At 44.4% G+C, this 24,452-nt stretch overlaps 1 protein-coding gene across 7 annotated transcripts in view; it reads left to right on the top strand.

Annotated features, from left to right (window-relative positions):
- The window catches only part of dock8 (dedicator of cytokinesis 8), a 464,486-nt gene extending 442,021 nt beyond the window's left edge, over positions 1 to 22,465 (top strand). For 4 of the 7 annotated variants that reach the window (XM_070881482.1, XM_070881473.1, XM_070881464.1 and 1 more), the window contains 6 exons: positions 2,843 to 2,932; positions 8,186 to 8,422; positions 9,513 to 9,656; positions 11,395 to 11,501; positions 18,019 to 18,189; positions 20,988 to 22,464. In XM_070881482.1, coding sequence (XP_070737583.1) covers positions 2,843 to 2,932; positions 8,186 to 8,422; positions 9,513 to 9,656; positions 11,395 to 11,501; positions 18,019 to 18,189; positions 20,988 to 21,054 — 816 coding nt within the window. In that variant the 3' untranslated portion in view covers positions 21,055 to 22,464. Of the gene's footprint in view, positions 1 to 2,842; positions 2,933 to 8,185; positions 8,423 to 9,512; positions 9,657 to 11,394; positions 11,502 to 18,018; positions 18,190 to 20,987 lie in introns of all 7 variants that reach the window. The other 3 variants (XM_070881523.1, XM_070881493.1, XM_070881514.1) reach the window with 3 other exon arrangements.
- The last annotated feature ends 1,987 nt before the right edge of the window (positions 22,466 to 24,452 follow it).

Below are 24,452 nucleotides of genomic sequence, written 5' to 3'. Positions count from 1 at the left end.
CAGATACATGCGCACATCATGTTGGTTATTAGACCCTATAAAAATTGGCCGCTGTGCAATCCAATTTCTAGACCTAAATGTCAGTAGTTAATTTGAGTAAACAGACATGACAAAGGATAACTGAGTCTACGTCAGCCCTCACCTGACATTCAAATGTGGACGCTTCATCAGGAAACGCACATCAGTAATCAAGAATGGAAAGCCTGGTTGATTTTCTGTTCTCTATCCACCCGTCAGATGTTGAAGCAAATTGTTTTCTCCTATTCCCACTGCTACCACAGCTGTGTTAGTTAACTCAGCCCAGACTAGGGATCAATCTCAATACTTCTTGGCATGTTAAGCTCAATTCCACTTGAGACAGTGATTAACCCGTTGAGGAGAAGAATAATTAAAGATGCTCAATTAGCAGAGGCCACCTCAGAAAATCCTAGAAATTACTGTTTGCAATACAGTAATAAAACTGTCCTCTGCCTACTATTTTGGTAGAAATGTTAACCAGTTTAAAGTAAACAGATGAATGTATGGTAAAATAGCCGGCAAAGAAATGTCATTTGAACATCGGCTGATATCACCAACAGTAATTTCTATGCTGTAATGAATTCCCAATCTCAGTCAGGTGACCAGGGATGAAGGGGAAGAGAATTGTGGAGGCAGTCATACCCCTTACCATCAATTTATAGAACAGCATACATGGAGAGCTAAGAGCAGGATCCTTGGCTGCCTTCTAGGTCAGGAGTGGTGTATGATGTATGAGGAAAGAATAGAAAAATAACAAAAATGGAAGGTTAGAAAAATGTTACACAAAGGAAAGTCTTCTAATTGAGCCACCGCTGCACATGCACTTTTGCTGTTCTCAACATAATAGAATCTATCGATGCGCAAGGGACACAAAGGTGAATCAAAATTGTCTGTTTAAAAACTAATCTGCTGTGACCTCCACAGTCTAATCATGGGAAATTTTCTTTTCCATTTCTGGGAGATAGCTGGGTGCTACCCTTGGTCCTTTCTCAATGTTTCCCCTTGCGTTGCCACAAAGGATAGAATTGTGGTAGCTAGGTGAGTTTGTAGTCCCTTGCTGTTTTGGAGTGTATCAGTTTTGCATGAATGTTGGACTATGATGATTTTTGCATGGGAGTGTTCCTGTTGGTGCACCTTTCTCTACAATTTTATTTCTGATGATGGATTGACGTTTTTGCATGGCTTGTAACTGCTTAGTCTTGCCCTCTCTCTTCATTTGCAGTTAACTCTGTCTATATGTTTCCAGTAGAGTGGACAAGGGAGAACCAGTTGATGTGGTTTATTTGGACTTTCAGAAGGCTTTCGACAGGTCCCACACAAGAGATTAATGTGCAAAGTTAAAGCACATGGGATTGGGGGTAGTGTGCTGACGTGGATTGAGAACTGGTTGGCAGACAGGAAGCAAAGAGTAGGAGTAAATGGGTACTTTTCAGAATGGCAGGCAGTGACTAGTGGGGTTCTGTGCTGGGGCCCCAGCTGTTTACATTGTACATTAATGATTTAGACGAGGGGATTAAATGTAGTATCTCCAAATTTGCGGATGACACTAAGTTGGGTGGCAGTGTGAGCTGTGAGGAGAATGCTATGAGGCTGCAGAGTGACTTGGATAGGTTAGGTGAGTGGGCAAATGCAAGGCAGATGAAGTATAATGTGGATAAATGTGAGGTTATCCACTTTGGTGGTAAAAACAGAGAGACAGACTATTATCTGAATGGTGACAGATTAGGAAAAGGGGAGGTGCAACGAGACCTGGGTGTCATGGTACATCAGTCATTGAAAGTTGGCATGCAGGTACAGCAGGCGGTTAAGAAAGCAAATGGCATGTTGGCCTTCATAGCGAGGGGATTTGAGTACAGGGGTAGGGAGGTGTTACTACAGTTGTACAGGGCCTTGATGAGGCCACACCTGGAGTATTGTGTACAGTTTTGGTCTCCTAACTTGAGGAAGGACATTCTTGCTATTGATCGAGTGCAACGAAGGTTCACCAGACTGATTCCCGGGATGGCCGGACTGACATATCAAGAAAGACTGGATCAACTGGGCTTGTATTCACTGGAGTTCAGAAGAATGAGAGGGGATCTCATAGAAACGTTTAAAATTCTGACGGGTTTAGACAGGTTAGATGCAGGAAGAATGTTCCCAATGTTGAGGAAATCCAGAACCAGGGGTCACAGTCTAAGGATAAGGGGTAAGCCATTTAGGACCGAGATGAGGAGAAACTTCTTCACCCAGAGAGTGGTGAACTAGTGGAATTCTCTACCACAGAAAGTTGTTGAGGCCAATTCACTCAATATATTCAAAAAGGAGTTAGATGTAGTCTTTACTACTAGGGGGATCAAGGGGTATGGCGAGAAAGCAGGAATGGGGTACTGAAGTTGCATGTTCAGCCATGAACTCATTGAATGGCGGTGCAGGCTCGAAGGGCCGAATGGCTTACTCCTGCACCTATTTTCTATGTTTCTATGTTTCTATTCGATTGGACTATTTTAAACGATAATAAATGGTTAAGTGCAAAATAAGTCCATTTTGGCCCAAAGTACCTCTGCCACATTTCCGATTACATCACATTTTATTGACAATTTCTCTTCACCATTTTTCCCAAAGGCATTGTTCTAGTGTATCGTTCCTCACCCAATGTTCAATGCACAGTCCCTGCAGGTGACACTGAAATGCAATCAGGTTGCATTTCAACCTAAGGTTTTGATGTTCTTTAAAAATGTAACTCTATCATGGATTAAAATCTGTGTAGCAACTAACCAAACTCTGCCCATTTTCATAAGACGATCATATTGAAACCACGGATCCTGTATTATGTTTCAAACAGGCTTTTTATGGACAGTGCTTTGGTGAGGATGCTGTGGAAGTTATTAAGGATTCTAGTCCTGTGGAAAAGCAAAAGCTGGATCCCAACAAGGTCAGTTGAAAATTACTTACAACGTGCAATGTAGCTCAATTACTCATTGAAATTTGCATTTTTATTTTGTAATCTTCAAAAAAATCTTTTTGAGCCTCTATATTTTTTCTGAATTTTGAATTTTGCGATATGGTAACACTGCGTTAGAGAGTCAGGCCACAAAATTATGCACCTTGGTTGCCGGTAGCTAAGGCCGTTTTTAAGGAAAAGAATGGCGTCCGCCTCGCTTCCGCACAATTCCAGCACGGCACGCGCTGCTCACCATCTTGGTGAGGACGACAGCGTGGGCGGGACGTGCGTGCACCAGCATGATGCAGAGTAGACAGATCGTGACGTGTAGCACTGATTTGACCTGCAATTTTTGACGTCACCACTCCAATCAACACCCTCTCCTGAACACACACAGCTGAACCATGTGTTCATCTGCACGAGGGACCACCCACCAGCGCTACTTAAAGGGAAACCTCCAACTTGCATGTAAGTTGATTATTTTTCTTGTACTGGCTCTTGTGGAGTTTGTATAAATACTGGATTGCTGGAAGACATTTGAAAAGTTGTTACAGTGTGCAGGGAGTGCTGCTGGACATTGGGAAGGCATTGGCTGGTTCTAGAAGGCCTCTGAATAAACACCACTTGTTCATCAATCATGGAGCTCTAGTTGCAGTCCCCCTCGCCCTGCAGCATGACAGGAAGATGGAGCAGAGGCAGCGAAGAAGCCTAGCTGCTCACAGAGGCAGGGGGAGGAGGAGTGGGTGAGAAGGGCTCTCAGCAAGAGACCTTACCCAACTCGGGTCTTCAGGGAGCACTTCTCCTGCCTGCACCTAAGCCAGCAGCACTGTGTTTGTTGGCTCTGCTTCACAGAACTCTGCCACCTCTTGGAACCGGAACTGCAGCCTCAGAACAGGGCAACGACGGCTCTGCCAGTGGCCCCCAGGACCATGTCCCTGAATATTTTTGCCAGCGGATCCATCCAGGCTGGAACAAACAACATAGTAAACGTCTCGCAGTTTGTCATCCATCCCTGCATCTGGGAAGTCACAGAGGCTCTGTACTACAAAAGCGGGGACTGCATTGTCCTCTTTCTAAACAGAGAGAAGCAGGAGAAGAGTGCACGTTGCTTTGCCACAATATTGGGCTTCCCCGTGGTGCAATCGACTGAACACACGTGGTTTTGCCGGCACCGCATATCAATGAAGAGATGTTCTGTAACTGCAAAGGCTGCCACCCTCTTAATATTCTGTTTGTGTGCGACCATGCTCAGCACATCACAATGGTGAATGTCGGTATCCTGGCAGCAGTCATAATACCTTTATCCTGTGCCTGTCATCTGTGCCAGCAATCTTCCAGCCACCACGTCGAACCCGAGGGTGGCTGCTTGGCGACAAGGGCTATCCGCTCTATATCTGGTGCATGACTCCCCTCCGCAACCCCATTACTTGTGGCCAGCATTCACATAATGACAGCCATGCTGCCATCAGGAATGTCATTGAGCAGACCATCAGGGTGCTCAAGCAATGGTTCTGCTGCCTTGACCACTCAGGAGGAACCCTCCTGTACACGTCAAAGCAGATATCCCAATTCATGGTGGTCTGCTGCATCTTCCACAACTTGGCCATCATGAAGCTGCAGCCCTTGCCACCACGGGTTCCGTGACCACCTCAGGAGGAGGTGGAGGAGGAGGTGGAAGAGAATGAGGAGGAGGCAGCTTGCAAATCCATAATCTGGACGAGCTGTCCATGAGTGCATCATCACACTCCGCTTCCCCTGAATGAAATCTCTGATCCCTGTTGCTTATTAGTCAGTGTCCTAGACCCAACCATCTTCAGCTGCTTCATTAATGACCTTCCCTCCATTATAAGGTCAGAAGTGGGGATGTTCACTGATGAATGCAGTGTTCAGTTCCATTCATAACTCCTCAGATAATGAAGTACTCCATGCCCGCATGCAACAAGACCTGGACGACATTCAGTCTTGGGCTGAAAAATGGCAAGTAACTTTCAAGCCACACAAGTGCCAGGCAACAAACATCTCCATCAAGATAGAGTCTAACCACTGCCCCTTGACATTAATGGCATTACCATCGCCGAATCCCCCACCATCAACATTCTGGAGGTCACCATTTATCAGAAACTTAACTGGACCATCCACATAAATACTGTGGCTATAAGAGCAGGTCAGAGGCTGGGTATTCTGCAGCAAGTGTCTCACTGCCCGACTCGCCAAAGCCTTTCCACCATCTACAAGGCACAAGTCAGAAGTGTGATGTAATACTCTCCACTTGCCTGGATGAGTGCAGCTCCAACAACACTCGAGGAGCTCGACACCATCCAGGACAAAGCAGCCCATTTTGGCCTACTCCTGCACTTATTTTCTATGTTTCTATGTTTGATTGGCACCCCATCCACCACCTTAAACATTCACTCCCTCCCCCACCAGCGCACCCTGGCTGCAGTGTGTACCATCTACAAGATGCACTGCAGCAACTTGCCAAGGCTTTTTCGACAGCGCCTTCCAAACCCATGACCTCTACCACCTAGAAGGACAAGGGCAGCAGGCGCATGGGAACACAACCATCTCCAAGTTCCCCTCCAAGTCACACACAATCCTGACTTGGAAGTATATTGGACTGCAGCGGTTCAAAAAGGCAGCTCACCACCATCTTCTCAAGGCTGTTACGGAACATCACAGCGTCGTCTTGGCCACATTGCTGAAATGAAAGCCAACAGAAAACAAACATTCCAAACATATGATTCAGTCAAAAACGACATAACAAAGTCAGCTAATCACTCTTGTACATTCCCTTCGTGCCTGTCTTTATGTACCTTTGTCCATCCTAGTGTTCCTAGTGGCTGCAGCATGGCTGGTGGAAGGCTGCTGACTTTCAATGGGTTAGACTGCAGATGGCCTTGCAGGATGATCTCGAGCAGCTCTGGGCCTAGAAGGCCCGGCTGTAGACTGCACCACCACGGCATTGACGTCAACAGTCTGGGCTGGCTGGCTGACATGTAATAGTAAGGGCACTGGCGGAAGTACACATACTGTCATCCCGAGAGAGGACAGCAGGTTCTTGCTCCACAGAGCCACTGGCACTCCCCCAGGGCAGTGCCTCTGCAATCCTCGTACTCTGCTGGAGGGCAGATTGATGGACTGCTGTGACACCCAGCAAAGCCCTTTCAATACGAGTAAATGCAGCTACGATGGCAGCAGTCTGCGCTTGCGTGGCAGCAAGCTGAGCTTGTGTAACAGACGGCTGAGCTTCCTCTGCAGCACTCGGATGTTGGGTCGCTTCCGCTTGTGCTGCAATGGAAGCTGGGACATCGCCCATCAGACCCTGCATCATGGTTGAGTCCACAAGTTCTTTAATGGAGTTGCCCATCAATTCCATCCTGGAAATCATGGGCTCCAAGCTCTGCGCAAAGCCCTGTGCAAGGTTGGAGCCAGACTCCTCCATGCTCCTTGACAGTAATAACAGGCTCTCTGGCAGGCCTGCCAACGCAACAAGCATTTCTGTGTGCATGCCCATCACCTTTCTTCTGAAGGATCCCCCCATCAAAGTCATTATCTGAGTCCTCTGCAGCAGAAATTGTGTGCGACTTCTCCCTCTGGGGAGCTGGCACCTGCACTATCCTTTCCCACTAGCCTGGCTCTAGCCCATTCATGCCCAGTGACTTACCATGTGTAGATCCCTCTTCTATACTACTCTCTAAACGACCCAAAGTGCCATTTTCTGACTTGGTACCCGCGAGTGTCAGATCGAGTGACGGTGTCTCTTCTCCATTACTCTCCTTTTGTTCTGGTTTGAGTTCCAGGGTATTTGAAAGCAGAAAGGCACATCGGTAGGGTTGTGGTGAAGGGAGGGGGGGAAGCAAGATGAACATGCTTACATCATCAGCAGCTTGTAAGTAAGAAGAGATTGTGGGATGAGGGGGAAGTGGGATGTGAGAAGGAGGATTAGGTGTGTATATACAATCACCATCAGTGTTTTCAGCCTTGCTGCTCACCGTGATCTTAGTGATGGCCCATCCAATGATGTCTCCTCCAGCTGGGTAAGATTCTGCAATCGTGCCTGCCCCCCACCTGTTAGCTGCTGTTGGCGCTGGCTATGCGCCACCTTAGCCTGCAAGAGAAAGAGAAATGTGTCAGTGAGTGCGGTGCAATGTATTTGAGTGATGTGCCCGTCATGGTTGAATAGCTGGCAGTGCATGCAAGGTGTGAGATGTGGGTGTCAGGCTTGCAACAGGGTGTGTGAGGGTGAGATGAAACTATGATTGTGAGGTATGAGTCGTGATTGCTAGAGATTGTTGGTTGGTGAGTGATGGGGCTGTGGTGCAGTGAGCAGTGTGTGAGGCTAGAGGTGAAATTGGTGGGAGAAGGCATTTGAAGATGCATTCACTGACCTTGACCACCCGTGAGATCATTCATCTTCTTTTGGCACTGGATCCAGGTCCTGGGGGAAAGACTGGTGGCATTGACCGCTTCAACAATCTGCTCCCACTGCCTTCTTTCAGTCAGTCTGGAGGGCCTCCTGCCCCTTTGCGGGTAGAGAACCTGTCTCCTCCTTTCGATCCTGTGCACTAAGGCCTCCGGTGCTATATCTGAGAACTTGGTTGCCCTTTTTCTGCCCTGTTGAGCTATGACTACCTTCCACTTTCTTTTGCAACAATTACAATGAGGTGCTTATTTCAGAAAGCACCTCCCCTTTAAGTGCAGACTGCATTTCACACTGCTTTAAATAGCTTTAAATCGAGATAACTACCCACAAAATTAGACCCCCTTCTGAGCACTCAGCCAACTTGCATGCATTCACCGCTGGGCTCAGCACTTTAATCATGTTAACTAGCAGTCAGCACGAATTTCATGTGCATTACTTTCAACAGTAGATCGTGCATCCTGATCCTCACACCCGTTTTCGGGCCTTATCGAATTTAGCCCCCTCAAATCTCAGCAGTATTGCAACAAGCAGGCTCTGAATAGAGGCTTAGCATCTTCCTGCAAGGCAGAGTAAAATCCTGCAAGGTAGAGTAAAAATGTATTGATCAGTGTCCAATGGAACACTCTTGCATGCAATTGTTTGGGAGCAACACTGGCAGTTGGCTGGGATTCAATGTCCAACCCTGCTGGCTTGGACACAGGAATACACATCCCACTAAGTGGAGAGAAAGAGGCAGCATGCCCTTACAATAGGGTACATAACCAGAAATAAAAATTACTTGTATATTTATTATTTATTTTTAAACTTTGTTGTGTTTTCAGGCCTACATACAAATAACATTTGTTGAGCCATTCTTTGATGATTATGAAATGAAAGATAGAATCACCTATTTTGAAAAGAATTTCAACCTTCGGCGCTTCATGTACACCACTCCATTTACCAAGGATGGACGCCCCCGAGGAGACCTCAGCGAGCAGTACAAGAGAAAGACCATTCTGACAACTCTACATGCTTTCCCTTACATTAAAACTAGAATTAATGTCATTCAGAAAGAAGAGGTAAAAAACATACTATTTTGAAAAAAAGTCTGAGAACTATTTGAAACACAGATTTTGAAAATTGTAGTTACTGGAAAATACATTGGATTGGCAAGGGTCACGCCATTAACGAGCAACCTGTCTGATTTACTTCATGGACCTGTTCTTCTTGACAGTCACTTCACTAAATAGCATGAACATCAAAAACTGTAGCAATATGTATGCTGTACTTGCTGGTTGAACCAAACAGTATTCTAGTGTAAGGGGAAAACATGGAAAGAATAAAAATACAGCACAGGGGGATGGTTGAAGCTGAAACCTTTTTTGTCTAAACTTTTGTTTGTTTTTCCTTTGTAAGTCAGAAGCTAGTTATTTTCAACTGTTGTGCAAAAGGAATAATTAAAGATTAGATTTTATGATGGAAAATAGGGAAATGCTGTGGAAATGATGAGACATCATTCGGAAGAGCAACTACTGTCCTGGAATTGCAAATAGCTACTAGTCAATAAATTATGTATGAGCAACCCAATATCCTTTACTGGTTGCATTTAAATGACTGCTGCTCCAAGGCATTTGCAATCTGGAAATATGGTTGCTTCAGGAAAGCAGAAGATAAAATCTGATAAACAGCACAGGGAGATTTAGTAAGTAACAGACAGTTCAACTACAAAATGACTCTGCCAAATGCCCTTATTTCACAGCTCCCTATTTACTATCTATGTGTTAATATGGCTGGACCTGAGCTCATATCCTTTCCTGTTACATTTCATTTGGAGTTGTGGGCCATTTACTGAACTATGAACCTTTTTGAAATGCACACAAAAGCTCGGCTGCTTGTTCCCAAGGGCTGTGTTACAATTAAGATGGGGTGTGACGTTACCAGGTATAATTTCACAAGATAGAACTGAAAGGTTTTCACAGTGTACAAGGTTCCAGTCGAAACAGCAGTGAATAGCAAGTCCCAGTATCTTTAGGGTTTTAACTGCTGACATCTGATGCCATCCAATGTTATTAATACCAGATAAGTGTATTTCTAGCAAGAATAGATTTCAAATCTGTTTTCACTTAAAGCAGGCTGGAAAGAAGTAATTTTATCTGTTTCATTTTGCAGTTTATCCTGACACCTATTGAAGTAGCTATTGAGGATATGCAGAAGAAAACGCTCGAGCTAGCAATTGCAACTCACCAGGAACCTCCAGATCCCAAATTGCTTCAGATGGTGCTACAAGGCTCTGTGGGAACTACTGTAAATCAGGTATCACACCACAGAGTCTGAATCAGCTTGCTGTTGATTCGTACATGTCAGCCTGGTGACTGTGCTTAAAGACCTCAGACTTGATGATTTTTGTGGCCAAGTCTTCAATAAGTGCTTCCTCTATTCACAATGTGAAAATGTCCACTTTTGTGAGGGTGGGGGAGGTTGCATAGGAAACACTCACCACTTCTGATTAAGATGTCAGGGACTTGCTTTACATGTCTATTGTTTTGGGTTAAGCCCCCGAAAAGGCTCTGCTAACCAATGTGTACCATGGGGCCAAAGTTCCTTGGGCAGGGAGGGCATAAAGCGGGCAGATTGCCTTTGGGTGGATAGGAATTTGGGGCAGAACATAAATATAAAAGGTTTCCACTCTATGTTACCAGAGTTCCAATTTCCCCTTTCGGGGGAGAGGGAAAAGGCCACGTCATCTGCTTACTTCCCGCATATGTAGGCAAGACTTTGTGGGCATTCCCATCTATCCAGGAATTCCAACCAGAATGCCCTGCAAGGACTCACACCAGATGACAGCAGGCAAGGGTTCCATACTGGACCTTAAGGCCCCAAACATCAACGGGGGGAAAAGTAATTGATCCCAGAGGGGAATAGTTACCCATTAACGGCCACTGTTGTTCCCCTGCAGAGAATAAATCATTTTGGAATACTTTAATCCGGCTCGGCATGGGCCCCTACCTCCCTCTATTGGAGCAGTAGCTTGCTTTTCAGTTTTTCCAAGACCTCATTGGGACAGGCTCCTGCATCCAACAATGTGGATGACCAAGTCTCCACAATGTGCGATGGTGTCAATGCCCTGTAGAGTTTTGGAGGCCGAGCAGGCATCCTGAAATTATCTTGGGTTAAGCTTGTATTTGTCCAAATACAAATTGATGAAATGATATTTAAATTTGTCTCATTGATGATTAACAAGCAGCAGAGTATTCCAAGAGCCATTCTGGATTAAAGTATTTAAAATCAAGTATAAAAAAAGTACATTCTCCGACACACAATCATCATCATCATCATAGACAGTCCCTCGAAATCGAGGAAGAATTGCTTCCACTCTAAAAGTGAGTTCTCAAGTGGCTGTACAGTCCAATGCGGGAATTACAGTTTCTGTCACAGGTGGGGCAGACAGTCATTGAAGGGAAGGGTGGGTGGGGAGCCTGGTTTCCCGCACACTCTTTCCGCTGCCTGCGCTTGGTTTCTGCATGCTTTCGGCGACAAGACTCGAGGTGCTCAGCGCCCTCCCGGATGCTCTTCCTCCGCTTTGGGTGGTCTTGGGCCAGGGATTCCTGGGCGCTGGTGGGGATGTTGCACTTTATCAAGGAGGCTTTGAGGGTGTCCTTGAAGCGTTTCCACTGTCCACCTTGGGCTTGCTTATCATGTAGGAGTTTCGAGTAGAGCACTTGCTTAGAGAGTCTCGTGTTGGGCATGCGGACGATGTGGCCCGCCCAACAGAGCTGGTCAAGTGTGGTCAGTGCTTCGATGCTGGAGATGTTGGCCTAATTGAGAATTCCTACATGGCAAGCGATCCCCACGTGGGCGGAGGAAATGTTTCAAGGACACCGTCAAAGCTGCAATATACAGCAGCTGCTTGATTGAAGACTCAAGTTTCTCACTTTATTTTTAAGTTTTCATAAATTATATTATTGTTTTTTTATTCTCTACAAACTAACCAAAGCACCATCCTTGTTTCCCAGTGTCTCTCCCTCATACCAGTTTTGTCTGCTTATTACAGGGTCCGTTAGAAGTAGCTCAAGTGTTTCTGGCTGAAATTCCAGAGAATTCAAAACTCTTCAGACATCACAATAAATTGAGGTTATGCTTCAAAGAATTTATCATGCGGTGAGTTAAATAAAATGCAGGATGAGTTCATTTTTGAACCTGCGAAGGTAACATAGTGCAAATTTAACGTGCAGCCCCTCAATGGCACAGCAATTTTTTCCAGTCAGTAGCTGAGAATAGGTGCCATGTATGATCTGCAGTCTGTACTGAGTTCATTCACTTCAGCTGGGTAGTGATTGAAGTGCCATAATTGGCCCCAGTGCCTGATTACGGAGGGGAAACTGGCCAGGATCACCATTCCCGGTTACTATCTAGTGACTCTTGCTCGAAGTGCACATATCAGGCAAGGACAGGTTTAAGCTTGGCAGTGATGCTCTGTGCCTGAATAGTTGAATAGCCTGCCAAGGCTCTTATCTGAATAATGGCCATTTGGGTGAGATACCCGAGGGCAACTAAGAACAAAAGAAATAGGGAGCAGACGTAGGCCATACGACCCTTTGAGCCTGCTTCACCATTCAATAAAATCATGGCTGATCTTCGATCTCAATTCCACTTTCCGCATTATCCACATATCCTTTGATTCCCTTAGTATTCTGAGACTGTGAACCCTAATTCTAGACTCCCCAGCCGGGGAAAACATCCTCCCAGTATCTACCCCTCCAGGTGTGGTCTCACCAAGGCTCTATATAATTGTAGCAAGACTTCTTTACTCTTATACTCTAATTCCTTATAATAAAGGCTAACATACTATTTGCTTTCCTAATTGCTTGCTGTACATGCACGTTAACTTTCTGTGAATTGCTGTACAATGACACACAGCATTGAATAACAGCATTTCCCAATCTCTGACCATTTAAGAAATATTCAACATTTCTATTTTTCCTACCAAAGTGGATAACTTCACATTATATTCCATCTGCCATGTTCTTGCCCAATCACTTAGCCTGTCTAAATTATTTTGCAGCCTCTTTGCGTCCACCTCACAGCTTACTTTCCCACCTAACTTTGTATCATCAGCAAAGTTGTATATATTACACTCTGTCCTTTCATCTAAGTCATTGATATAGATTGTAAATAGCTGAGGCCCAAGCACTGATCCTTGCGGTATCCCGTTAGTTACAGCCTGTCAACCTGAAAATGACCTGTTTATTCTTACTCTCTGTTTTCTATCCATTAACCAATCCTCTATCCACGCTGATATATTAACTGATACCCTCGGAACTATATCCTCGCAAGGAGTCCACACCTTCAGAAAAAGAGGCGAAAGGAGAAAATTGGCAAGAAAAAAAAAGGAATAAAATGAAAGGAATAAAACAAATGTTTAGTTTAACATAGAGATGCTCTGAAAGGTTATGGGCTGGAACCTCCACTTTTTTTGCCTGCTTAACATCCACTTAATGCCCACTTTACCACTGAAATGACGTATAACCCCATACATCGGCCATTTTTGCACAAAATGGAAACTGACGGGCATTTTTAGGAAACTTATCGCCGAGCGTTACTTTCCCCATGTGCTTAACGGTGGGAAAAAATATTACTGCCCGCCCACTTGTTTTGGGCGGAATCAGCAGAATGATCAAATTCAACGCCCATAATATCGCCCAGCGTTACTTTCCGCACGGAATTAATGCCGAAATTCAAGATTAACGCCCACCTGCTGTTTTTTGTCGTAAAGAGCATATTTACCCAAACTAGCGGCCATGGAGATCGCCCATCGTCAATTTCACCACCTCGCACACATATCGCCCAGAATATCGCCCGCTCAAAAACTGGCCACAAAAAGTGGAACTAACCGGAAACAAATCAGAGCGTTATGGACGCCATGTTCTAGATCACATGTCGCGTCCTTTAAAAGGCCGCTGTGCTTCAACCTCAGTGGAGTTCGGATGTACTCTGCAGGTCGTTGGAGTTGATGTGAATTTCTATAAAAACATCTTGATCATACCGTGACCATTTGGAATTGAAGAGGTATCTTCATCGGGACATTTCTTGTTTGCGAGCAATCGGTGGAAAACAGAGAGCTACTGCAATGGGGCCTGCCCTTTCTCACCCTCTCTTAGTGACCAATTACATGCAGCAGACTCGACATCGCCAAAGGAATGCTCCACTGCATTATGTGCCCAATGTAAGACAGATAGGGAGGACCAGATGTTACACCGCCTGCAAGTACAAGGAGAAGCATTCTTACCTCGACTTGCCATTTTGAATGCAGGTCTGCTGCTTGGTGTGCTGCAGCCATTTTGTGGTGCTCTTTTGATCCACGTTCTTGTGGTGCTGCAGCCATTTTGTGGTCTTGTTGCAGGCAGGCTGTGGTGCTCTTTTCTTCCACATGCTTGTGGTGCTGCAGTCATTCTGTGGTCTTGCTGCAGGCAGGCTGTGGTGCTCTTTTCTTCCACATGCTTGTGGTGCTGCAGTCATTCTGTGGTCTTGCTGCAGGCAGGCTGTGGTGCTCTTTTCTTCCACAGCACCACTTCACCTGATGTGGACCCGGTTCATCCAATTCCTGCCCAGCAGCGTGGGACCATCGCCAGCTACAATCCACAGGGGGAGTTTGTGCAACACGCCACCCTGGGAGACCTGGACATCTACACTGCCAACGATTTGGATTTTACCTTTGGTATAGGTGAGCAGCTTTGCCTGGACAGGAGACAGTTTTGGTCGAGTGGCAGGATTCCTCCAAATTTTTTCAAAGGTCTTTTGGCTCATCACAGACTGGCTCGCCCATGTGTCGATCTCCATGGAGACTGGGACCCCGTCGATGTCCACTTCCATCATCCACAGAGAACTTCCGGTGGAGCAGGTAGAGATTCCATACTCTTCTCCCAGGGTTTGAGCAGCTTCATCTTCATCTGTGTCGGAGCCCCGGTGATCAGCCAACTCATCAGAGACACAGTGAGTACAGCCTTTTCTGCACATTCTCTGAAGGTGCCCTTTTTCTTTGCAGCCTTTGCAGGTATAGTCTTTGTAGCGGCACTGGTGGGGCTTGTTGTTTCCTCCACAGCGCCAGCACGGGGCCATCTGGTTTGCCCCATGTGGCGGACTCAGGGTTGCGGGACTTGGGGCAGCATTTCTGCCTTTAGAAGTATCCATGCGGTGCACTGCACTCGCCGGTTTAGAGTCCTGGGTCAGTATTCGCCTGGAGTCGCTGGCCGACACCATGCAGGCCTGGCTCACTTGAATTGCTTTCTGCAGGGTGACCGTGATGTCAGCCAAGAGTAATTTGTGTAGGAGGCCTTCGTGGCCGATTCCGATGATAAATATGTCCCTTAGTGCTTCATTAAGATGGTCGCCAAACTCACACGGTGCAGCTCGTCTTCTTAAGTGTGCAGCATACTTGGCAATTTCTTGGCCCTCAGGTTGCCGGTAAGTGTAGAACCGGTGCCTGGCTGTGAGGATGCTTTCTTTCGGTTTTAGTTGTTCCTGTATAATTCTTACAAGTTCCTCATAGCTCTTGGTGGTTGTCTTCTCCGGGGCTAGTAAGTCCCTGACGAGACTGTAGATGGTGGGCCCACAACTGCTAAGCAGGATGGCCCTGCGTTTGTTCGGTAGTGTAGCCGGTGTGTCCCCGTCCAGGTCGTTGGCTATAAAGAAATGTTCCAATCTTTGCACAAAAGCATCCCAATCTTCCCCCTCTGTAAATTGCTGGAAGTTGCTGAGGTTAGACATGTTGAGCATGTAGTTCGTGATCCCGTATTCCCGTCGCCAGTTGTTGTGTATGTAGGCACCTTTAGTAATGACTCCACGAGGCAGAGTATGGTGCTTTAACTGTGCAGACTTGCAGTCCTTTATTAGCAGCTCTTGAGTGCTGACAACAAGCTGTGTGTTCCTTTTTATACTGGGTTACCTGCCGTGTGCAGGCAACCCCTGGGTCTCCAGCAACAGCATCCTCTAGTGTACTGGTAAGGTATGTACAGTACAAGGGTACATTCACAATTGCATGACAGTGTTACAGACATCACACAGTGAACAGGCATGCCTACACAACAACCAAGGTGCAGGGAGCAATAGACTGTAAGCACATTGCGATGCAGGCACTTTTTCAGGATGCTGAGGTTTTCAAGAACCGCAAAGGATTCCACTCCATGAATGTCCAACTGGTTGTCGACCACCAGCAAATTATACTGGCAGTGAATGCTCAATTTCTGGGCAGCATCCATGATGCTCACATCCTGCGAGAGAGCACTGTATCTGACTTGTTTAACAATCAGCCACAAGGTCAATCCTGGATGCTTGGTGACAAAGGATATAGCCTTGCCACCTGGCTGATGACTCCCCTGCATGACACCCACACCGAGGCCGAGAGGCGATACAAAGAGAGCCACAGAACAACTCGCAATATCGTGGAGAAAACAATTGGAGTGTTGAAGCAGCGTTTTAGATGCCTGGACCACTCAGGAGGTGAGCTCCAATACCAACCTGAGCAGGTAGCTCAATTCGTGGTGGTGTGTTCCATGCTACACAACTTGCCTATCAGGAGGGGAGAAGAATTGCCTGATGAGTCTGACAGTCCACCTCACCAGAGAGAGGAAGAGGAGGCAGACGCTGACATCATCCCAGACAATCAGGCTGATGCTGAAGCCATGCCCCCGCCCCCCTGTAGACCGTTTGAAAGGGCCCATGGTGGCATGATAGCTGCAAGAGCCTTACGTCAGGAGCTCATCAATGATTGCTTTGCCTGAAAGAACGTTGCTGTTATTTATAAGGCTGACACACTGCTGGGTGTGCAGGTCACACATCAATGGTGGGCATCACCTTGGTGACAGTTAAAGTTTAAGTTGATTGAAGTTAAGTGTGATTATACCCTTTGATGTTAAGGATTGACCAGCGTGTAATAGTGCAGCCAACTGAGCCAATGTGCTGCAAGGTCTTGTTAAATAAAAAACATTTAAACCGAACAGTTGTCTGAAATCATCAGTATTTCTGTACAAATCAACCCTTCCTCCCCCCACCCCGCTTCTCCTCCCCACCTCTACCCTTTCCCCTTCCCCTCCTGACTCTAAGCCGCCTGGCTGAGGAGGTCCTCAGGCGATGCTTCAATGGGGGTAGGGGGTGACGGCCAAAGTGCTGCTCGGACGGATACGGAAGAGGACAGTCCCGAGGTGGGAACTTGCTCCAAGCCAGAAGTAAGATGTTGCTGCTGGCTCTCGTGTGGTTGGCAATGGAGGTGCGTCACCTTGGGATGCAGTGCGGTGCTCCGGGACCACTGGGAGCCCTCTGCCACCAGTGTTCCTAGCTACCAGCTCCAGGGCCTCCACCATCCCTTCCATGTTATATTTTATTTGTTGGACAAAAACTCGGTGTCAACTATGTTCTTGGTGCTTAGTAGACTTTTTGCTGCTGGTGAATCTCTGTCGTGCCTCCCACAACAGCCAGACAAGCACACACCACAACCACACATGCTTTCAGTCCCTCTGAGCTCCCTCTCTCTCTGACTCCTCTTCTGCGCATGTCATGATGACCCTTAACCTCCTGAATCACGGGAATCGAGTGTTGCCATGCCGTTGCTAGGGACGGCCACACTTTACGGCAGAAGGTCAAAAAAATTTAACGCTACTGCCCATTTGATATCGCTCACGGTAACGCCCATTTTCAAAAATGGAAACTAGGTGTTTTGAGAATGGGCAAGAAACCAGTGATCAGAAAACCCTTTTTTAACGCCCATGCCGGAAATAACACCCATTTTTGGGCGATAAGTATAAAAGTGGAGGCTCTAAATCAAAGCCTGTCTTCACCAGCCTGTGGGGACACCTAAAAAAATTGGCTTGTTCACAACTTAGAATTTCATTTCCTTTGCATGTTATTTTTAGTGCATTGGTTCGTGCATTTCTCTTTGCATATTTTAATGCAAACTTTACCCGATTTAAATAAGTGGGTTAACAAAAAGGTTAAGCTAGCACAAGCATGAATTTGTCGGGAACGCATTAGCAATGAACTAAAAATAGAAATGAAAACGATTTGTGTCCTCTGCCTTCATATTCCTCAGTGCCTCACTCTGATTAGATTCATCTTTAAAACAAGTCCGATCATTTGCTTGGCCTGACCAGAAGTCAGAATAAATGTACAGATGTTATTTTTGTAACCTAATCAATAAATACTTCACATTTTTCAAATGAGGATAACTTAAGAAGTCATAGTTCACTATAACTCTTTTGGGGACACAAAATAAACATTAGTTCAAGAGCCCCCACAAGTTCACTCTCTGGTGTGTTGCTGATTGCAGTTGTACCACTAAGTGTGTTCTCTTGCACACCACCTAGTGGATGATTACAGAATGGAATTGGCACAGGGAGCAATTCATCTCATCTTCCAAACATTTTACATGAACAAGAGAGGAGAAGAGGAAAGAAAATAATTATATACCAAACAATATTGTAATCAAAAAAAGGATATTAGACAATCAAACTTGTAATCAAAAAGGGATATTAGACAACATTGCACTAAATATAGGATGAACCTGGAGAATGCAAAATAGTAAGTGGCAGATTGTAAAAGTAATTTAAATAATCCTTCTAGTGCCTCTGATGCTTTACTGCTCTTCGCTGAATAGGTCTTTGCTGATGTTGTATTTCCTCTCCAGATGTGGAGATGCTCTGGAGAAGAACAAGCACCTGATCGCCTCTGACCAAAAGGAATATCAACAAGAACTGAAAAAGAATTACAACAAGTTAAAAGAGAACCTGAGACCAATGATTGAGAGAAAGATCCCAGACCTGTATAAACCAGTGATAAAAATCCACCGTGATACCAAGTAAGATGTACAAATGCAACATTACCGCTACTGTAGCTCAGCAACAAAAAGCTTATAATTTAGAAACGAGTTTAACATTTCAAGTGTATAGTCCTTTGATTTTGATTTCAGATTACATCCAAAATTTTAGTCAATCTTCTTCTTTCAGAAGCTGAGTGACCCGTTTGGTATTTGCTACTTTTTCAGACTTCACTGTTTTCTTTTAGTGATTTACAATGAGTCCCTTTTAATTAAAAAAAACAGAAGCAAATCTGTTATTCTGTTACAAAAGGGAATCGGAACAATTTGTTTTGTTCATTCACGGGATGTGGGCGTCGCCGGCAGGGCCAGCATTTATTGCCCATCTCGAATTGTCCTCGAGAAGGTGGTGGTGAGCTGCCGCCTTGAATACAACTGAGTGGCTTGCTAGGCATTTCAGAGGGCAGTTAAAAGTCAATCACATTGCTGTGGGTCTGGAGTCACATATAGGCCAGACCAGGTAAGCACAGCAGATTTCCTTTTTACAACAATCCGGTAGTTTCATGGTCAGCATTACTGATACTAGCTTTTTATTTAATTAATTGAATTTAAATTCCCCAACTGCTGTGGTGGGATTTGAATTCATGTCACCGGATCATTAGCTCAGGTCCCTGGATTACTAATCCAGTAATATAATCACTATGCCACCTTTAATTGAATATGATTCTTTTAATTAGGTATAATTGATAATACATAAATGCCCTGATGAACTGACAAGTATTTAAAGAGATAAGAAATGGAAGCGGAGAAGTCGCTCTCAATATAAATAGCCAATGTGGGACAGTGGCCAGTGATGCGGTTCAGTGCTCACCCATTACAAGACTGCAGTTTGAAAACATTTTGGTTGGCACGCTAACACATTGAAGTCATGCAGTATGCCAATTAACCTTGATGAAAAAGACAAATGAATTACTTACGTGTGAAGCGCTCCATACTAATGTATCACTTGTTTGATGCATTCACAATACTCAAATGGAACAAGTTGCAGTAAGAAAGCTGGAGTCCCCATTTAAAGGGGAGCTGCTGCAGATTTTATTTCCATATTTTATATTTTTGTGCATGATGGTGATTGCATGCAGTGCTTCACCAGCGTTGAACCTGTCAGAGAAGGACCAACAAGGGTTGCTTGAGCTGTCAGGTGGCATACCAACAAGATCTGTCACCCTGTTTCACAGCAGATCGACTGCACCACGCACAACCACCTGGTAAGGATGACTGAGAGTTACTGAAGGAGCCTGAGGTTTAGCAGTGATGCAATGACAGAGCTGATCCATTTTTTTTAGGCAAAAACATCCAGACAACATGTAACAGCTGTACAGTACTGGAGTCAGCGTGAACCTCAATTTTTATGTAGCAGACCCCTTCACTAGGAACATCTGCAGTGTCAGCTTATTTGCAATCCATGAATGTATCAGAAAGAAAAGAAAGAAAGACTTGCATTTATATATGAATAGATACAGAGCAGTGGGTCGCATGCATTTTGGGATAAAAATAAATTGGAAAAGAAAACAGAAAGAAAGAAAGACTTGGTTTATGTAACGCCTTTCACAACCACTGGACATATCAAAGCTCTTTACAGCCAATGAAGTACTTTTGGAGTGTAGTCACTATTGTAATGTGGGAAATGCGGCAGCCAATTTGTATACAGCAAGCTCCCACAAACAGCAATATGATAATGACCAGATAATCTGTTTTTGTTATTTTGATTGAGGAATAAATATTGGCCAGGACACCGGGGATAACTCCACTACTCTAATTTGAAATAGTGCCTTGGGATCTTTTACGTCCACCTGACAGAGCAGATAGGGTTTAAACGTCTCATCCGAAAGATGGCACCTCCAACAGTGCAGCACTCCCTCAGCACTGTGCTGAAGTGCCAGCTTAGATTTATGTGCACAAGTCCCTGGGGTAGGACTTGAACCCACAATTTTCTGACTCAGAGGCCAGTGTGCTACCCACTGAGCCACAGCTGACACTGGGATGTGGTTGGTACATTATTCAACAGGCCCAATAACTTCATCATATCAACCATTGAACAACAGCAGAGTGTGAGAGAACAACATAATTCTACAGAACAGATGACTTTATCAGAGTCTACAAATCATCAGTTGTCCCCGTGGTGCCATCTGGGCCCTTGTACCCTTTATGAACTCCAGCGATTTTTATTTTTCAAATCTCAAAGTGCAACTAGTATGTGACCACAGGCACAGAATTGTGAAGATCCATGTCTGTTACCCTGCAAGGCCTTTGTTTAAATGAGGTCCACAGATGGTTCAGTTGGGAAGTGCACCATATAGTATGATTTTGACCCTTCACAGACCATGAAGATCCTAGGTTTGATTCTACACTCTGCCGATTTAGCTGCTCTCAGACAGGGTGGCTGGAAGGATGCCACAATTGGTCTCTGGATTTGGGTTAAGGAGGGGAAAATATCATCCAGGGCTGCAGTTCCTGGTTGCTATTCAGTACTCATGTTGGAATATGTGTAGATATTGGCTGGATAGTCATGCACCTTGCGGTAAAATAGCCCATCAACACCTATTGTCTGAGTCTGCACATGATGAATGGTCACTTGGATCACGTACCATGGGATGGCCAGTGCCGAAGAAATGTACCTCGGGCTGAGTCAGGACATTCAAGAGAGAAAGGGCAAAAGCTTTGTTGAATGACTAATGAGCAGTATTTCAACCGTAAGAATAAGTGATGCGGCATGACTGGGTTTTTTAATGTTCTCTCAAGCGTTATCAGTAACACTAACTTTTACTTTTTTCTACCTTAAGGGAATCCTTTAAAAGATCAAGTTTTAGGAAGCATGAGACATCATCATCAAACCCACAGAACAGCTGATGGAATCTCAGTCTATTTGAGACACTAGGATCTGGTTGATATTATTCATTTGCGCCAGGGGCAATATTCTGAGCTGTAACAGCCATCATGGCAAATGACTGAGAAGTATGAAAACTGCACTTGATTATCTTTTTCAAAAGTGAAGCACTTTTTAAAAGTAATAACCACGGATACTGATATCATATACTCCATGTGTAGACGAAGCTGCCAGCCACCATTTTAAACTGTTCTTTGTTAATTCAGCTCGCAAAAGTGGTGCTAATGCCCAGTTACTTCTTGATTCTCCATAATATCACCTGTGAGGATTTATTACCTTGCCATTCTATTCCCTTCCCAACCCATTAACAGACCCATGTTATGATGTTTACATGAACTGGCATTGCATAACTCTAGCCTAAATTGCAGTTAGTTTGTCAAATTACAGTTTCTCTCTGCTGAATTTGTATATAGTCTATCACTTGGTTTTTGTGACTGTCATTTAATTTTAAACATGGTACAGTCTTTTTTGCTTCTATTGATGTAATTCTATTGTTTAAATCGAACAATCTGCTTTGAATTCATCACGAATCCTTGAGTACACTGTCAGATTTCAATAATGTGTTCTGCAACTCATATACCTCTTGTTGTTAAACCCAGTGTAGTTTAACTATTTCACTGTTGGGCACCATTCTTCATGTGCATATTAAGTAACTGTGAGACACAATACCTCCAGAATGGCATTACCTATATTTTCAGTTTGCAATTTCTGTGCAACCAGCTCAGTGGTATTCTGTTATCCAATGACATAAAAACTGGTGTATGAATCAATGAAGGGTTTTACAGGAATTGTTTTAAACATTCAATAAAATGCTATCAGTTTGTGGCCTTAGAATATAACTCCATACATCTCAGCACGCCCTGTATTGTCACATAATCAATCCTGATGAAGAGGTTCATAGTAATAAGGATAACGAGACACTTCATATCTGGATGTGATTGCGTACTATCAGAAAATGAGGCAAATTTGGTAAATACTGTGTAGATTAAGTTAATTCATCACTCACGCCCATCCTGGAAGTTATGCTTTCTCTGTTCTCTTATATAATTAGAATAGGATCACCACTTTCTATAAAAGATAGTCTATCACAGATGACTGTAACGAGTTGTAAAAGCAAATGTAATCATGAATTTCACACCTGGTACATCCAAATTGCAAAATATGATTCTCGACACATTATTATTGACATTATAAATACAGGCAACTTCGCAGACTGCCTTGAGTCCTCAGCTGTTGTATATTATCGTATATTTTCTTGTGTACAGAAAGTTCGAACCATGCAAATAAATATTTGTCAAATGATGGTGCATCAGTGCTAATGCTTCTAAGGTTCTTGTGCAGTGTGCTTTAATTCTGTTTACCAACTTACATCACTTTCAAGGGAATCAAAGGCACACAACAAAAACTTGATAACAAATAGTAGTCGGATTTGTTTTTGGCGCAAAGTTTAAAGTGTTTTGTTGAAACATGAATGATTATTATTGTCCTTTTACATTTTTTATTGGGATTTTAAAAGATTTATATTGTATGTATAGTTAAAAGTTTCTCTATTTAAAAATTACCAAGAAGTTTATTTTTAAATTTGTTCATAAAGACATAACATAATAATGAAATGTATCATTGCATTACTTGCACATCACGTGACACACATCCTAGAATCATAGAAATTACAGCATTGTGGGAAGTCATGCATCCTCCTGGCTGTACAAACATAGAATCATAAAAAATAGGTGCAGGAATAGGCCATTCGGCCCTTCGAGCCTGCACCGCACCACCATTCAATATGATCATGGCTGATCATGCAACTTCAGTACCCCGTTCCTGCTTTCTCTCCATACCCCTTGATCCCTTTAACCGAAAGGGCCACATCTAACTCCTTTTTGAAAATATCTAACGAACTGGCCTCAACAACTTTCTGTGGTAGAGAATTCCACAGGTTCACCACTCTCTGAGTGAAGAAGTTTCCCCTCATCTCGGTCCTAAATGGCTTACCCCTTATCCTTAGACTGTGATCCCTGGTTCTAGACTTCCTCAACATCGGGAACATTCTTCCTGCATCTAACCTGTCCAATCCGTCAGAATTTTATATCTTTCTATGAGATCCCCTCTCATTCTTCTAAATTCCAGTGAATATAAGCCTAGTCGATCCAGTCTTTCTTCATATGTCAGTCCTGCCATCCCAGGAATCAGTCCGGTGAACCTTCGCTGCACTCCCTCAATAGCAAGAATGTCCTTCCTCAGATTAGGAGACCAAAACTGTACACAATATTCAAGGTGTGGCCTCACCAAGGCCCTGTACAACTGCAGTAAGACCTCCCTGCTCCTATACTCAAATCCTCTTCCTATGAAGGCCAACATGCCATTTGCCTTCTTCACCGCCTGCTGTACCTGCATGCCAACTTTCAATGACTGATGTACCATGACACCCAGGTCTCGTTGCACCTCCCCTTTTCCTAATCTGTCACCATTCAGATAATATTCTGCCTTCCTGTTTTTGTCACCAAAGTGGATAACCTCACATTTATCTACATTATACTTCATCTGCCATGTATTTGCCCACTCACCTAACCTGTCCAAGTCACCCTGCAGCCTCTTCGCATCCTCCTCACAGCTCACACTGCCACCCAGCTTAGTGTCATCTGCAAACTTGGAGATATTACATTCAATTCCTTCGTCTAAATCATTAATCTATATTGTAACTAGCTGGAGTCCCAGCACTGCTACCTTGCGGTACCCCACCAGTCACTGACTGCCATTCTGAAAAGGACCTGTTTATTCCTACTATCTGCTTCCTGTCTGCCAACCAGTTCTCTATCCACGTCAATACATTACCCCCAATACCATGTGCTTTAATTTTACACACTAATCTCTTGTGTGGGACCTTGTCAAAACCTTTTTGAAAGTCCAAATACACCACATCCACTGGTTCTCCCTTGCCCGCTCTACTAGTTGCATCCTCAAAAAATTCTAGAAGATTTGTCAAGCATGATTTCCCTTTCATAAATCCATGCTGACTTGGACCGATCCTGTCACTGATTTCCAAATGCATTGCTATTACATCTTTAATAATTGATTCCAACATTTTCCTCACTACCGATGTCAGGCTAATCAGCCTATAATTCCCTGTTTTCTCTGTCCCTCCTTTTTTAAAAAGTGGGGTTACATTAGCTACCCTCCAATCCATAGGAACTGATCCAGAGTTGATAGAATGTTGGAAAATGACCACCGATGCATCCACTATTTCTAGAGCCACTTCTTTAAGTACTCTGGGATGCAGACTATCAGGCCCTGGGGATTTATCGGCCTTCAGTCCCATCAATTTCCCTAACACAATTTTCTGACTAATAAGGATCTCCTTCAG

Source organism: Pristiophorus japonicus, chromosome 1 (genome assembly GCF_044704955.1).
Source record: "Pristiophorus japonicus isolate sPriJap1 chromosome 1, sPriJap1.hap1, whole genome shotgun sequence".
NCBI classification, from domain to species: Eukaryota; Metazoa; Chordata; class Chondrichthyes; family Pristiophoridae; genus Pristiophorus; species Pristiophorus japonicus.
The sequence above is the reverse complement of the archived record's forward strand: the minus strand, read 5'-3'. Positions and strand labels throughout refer to the sequence as shown.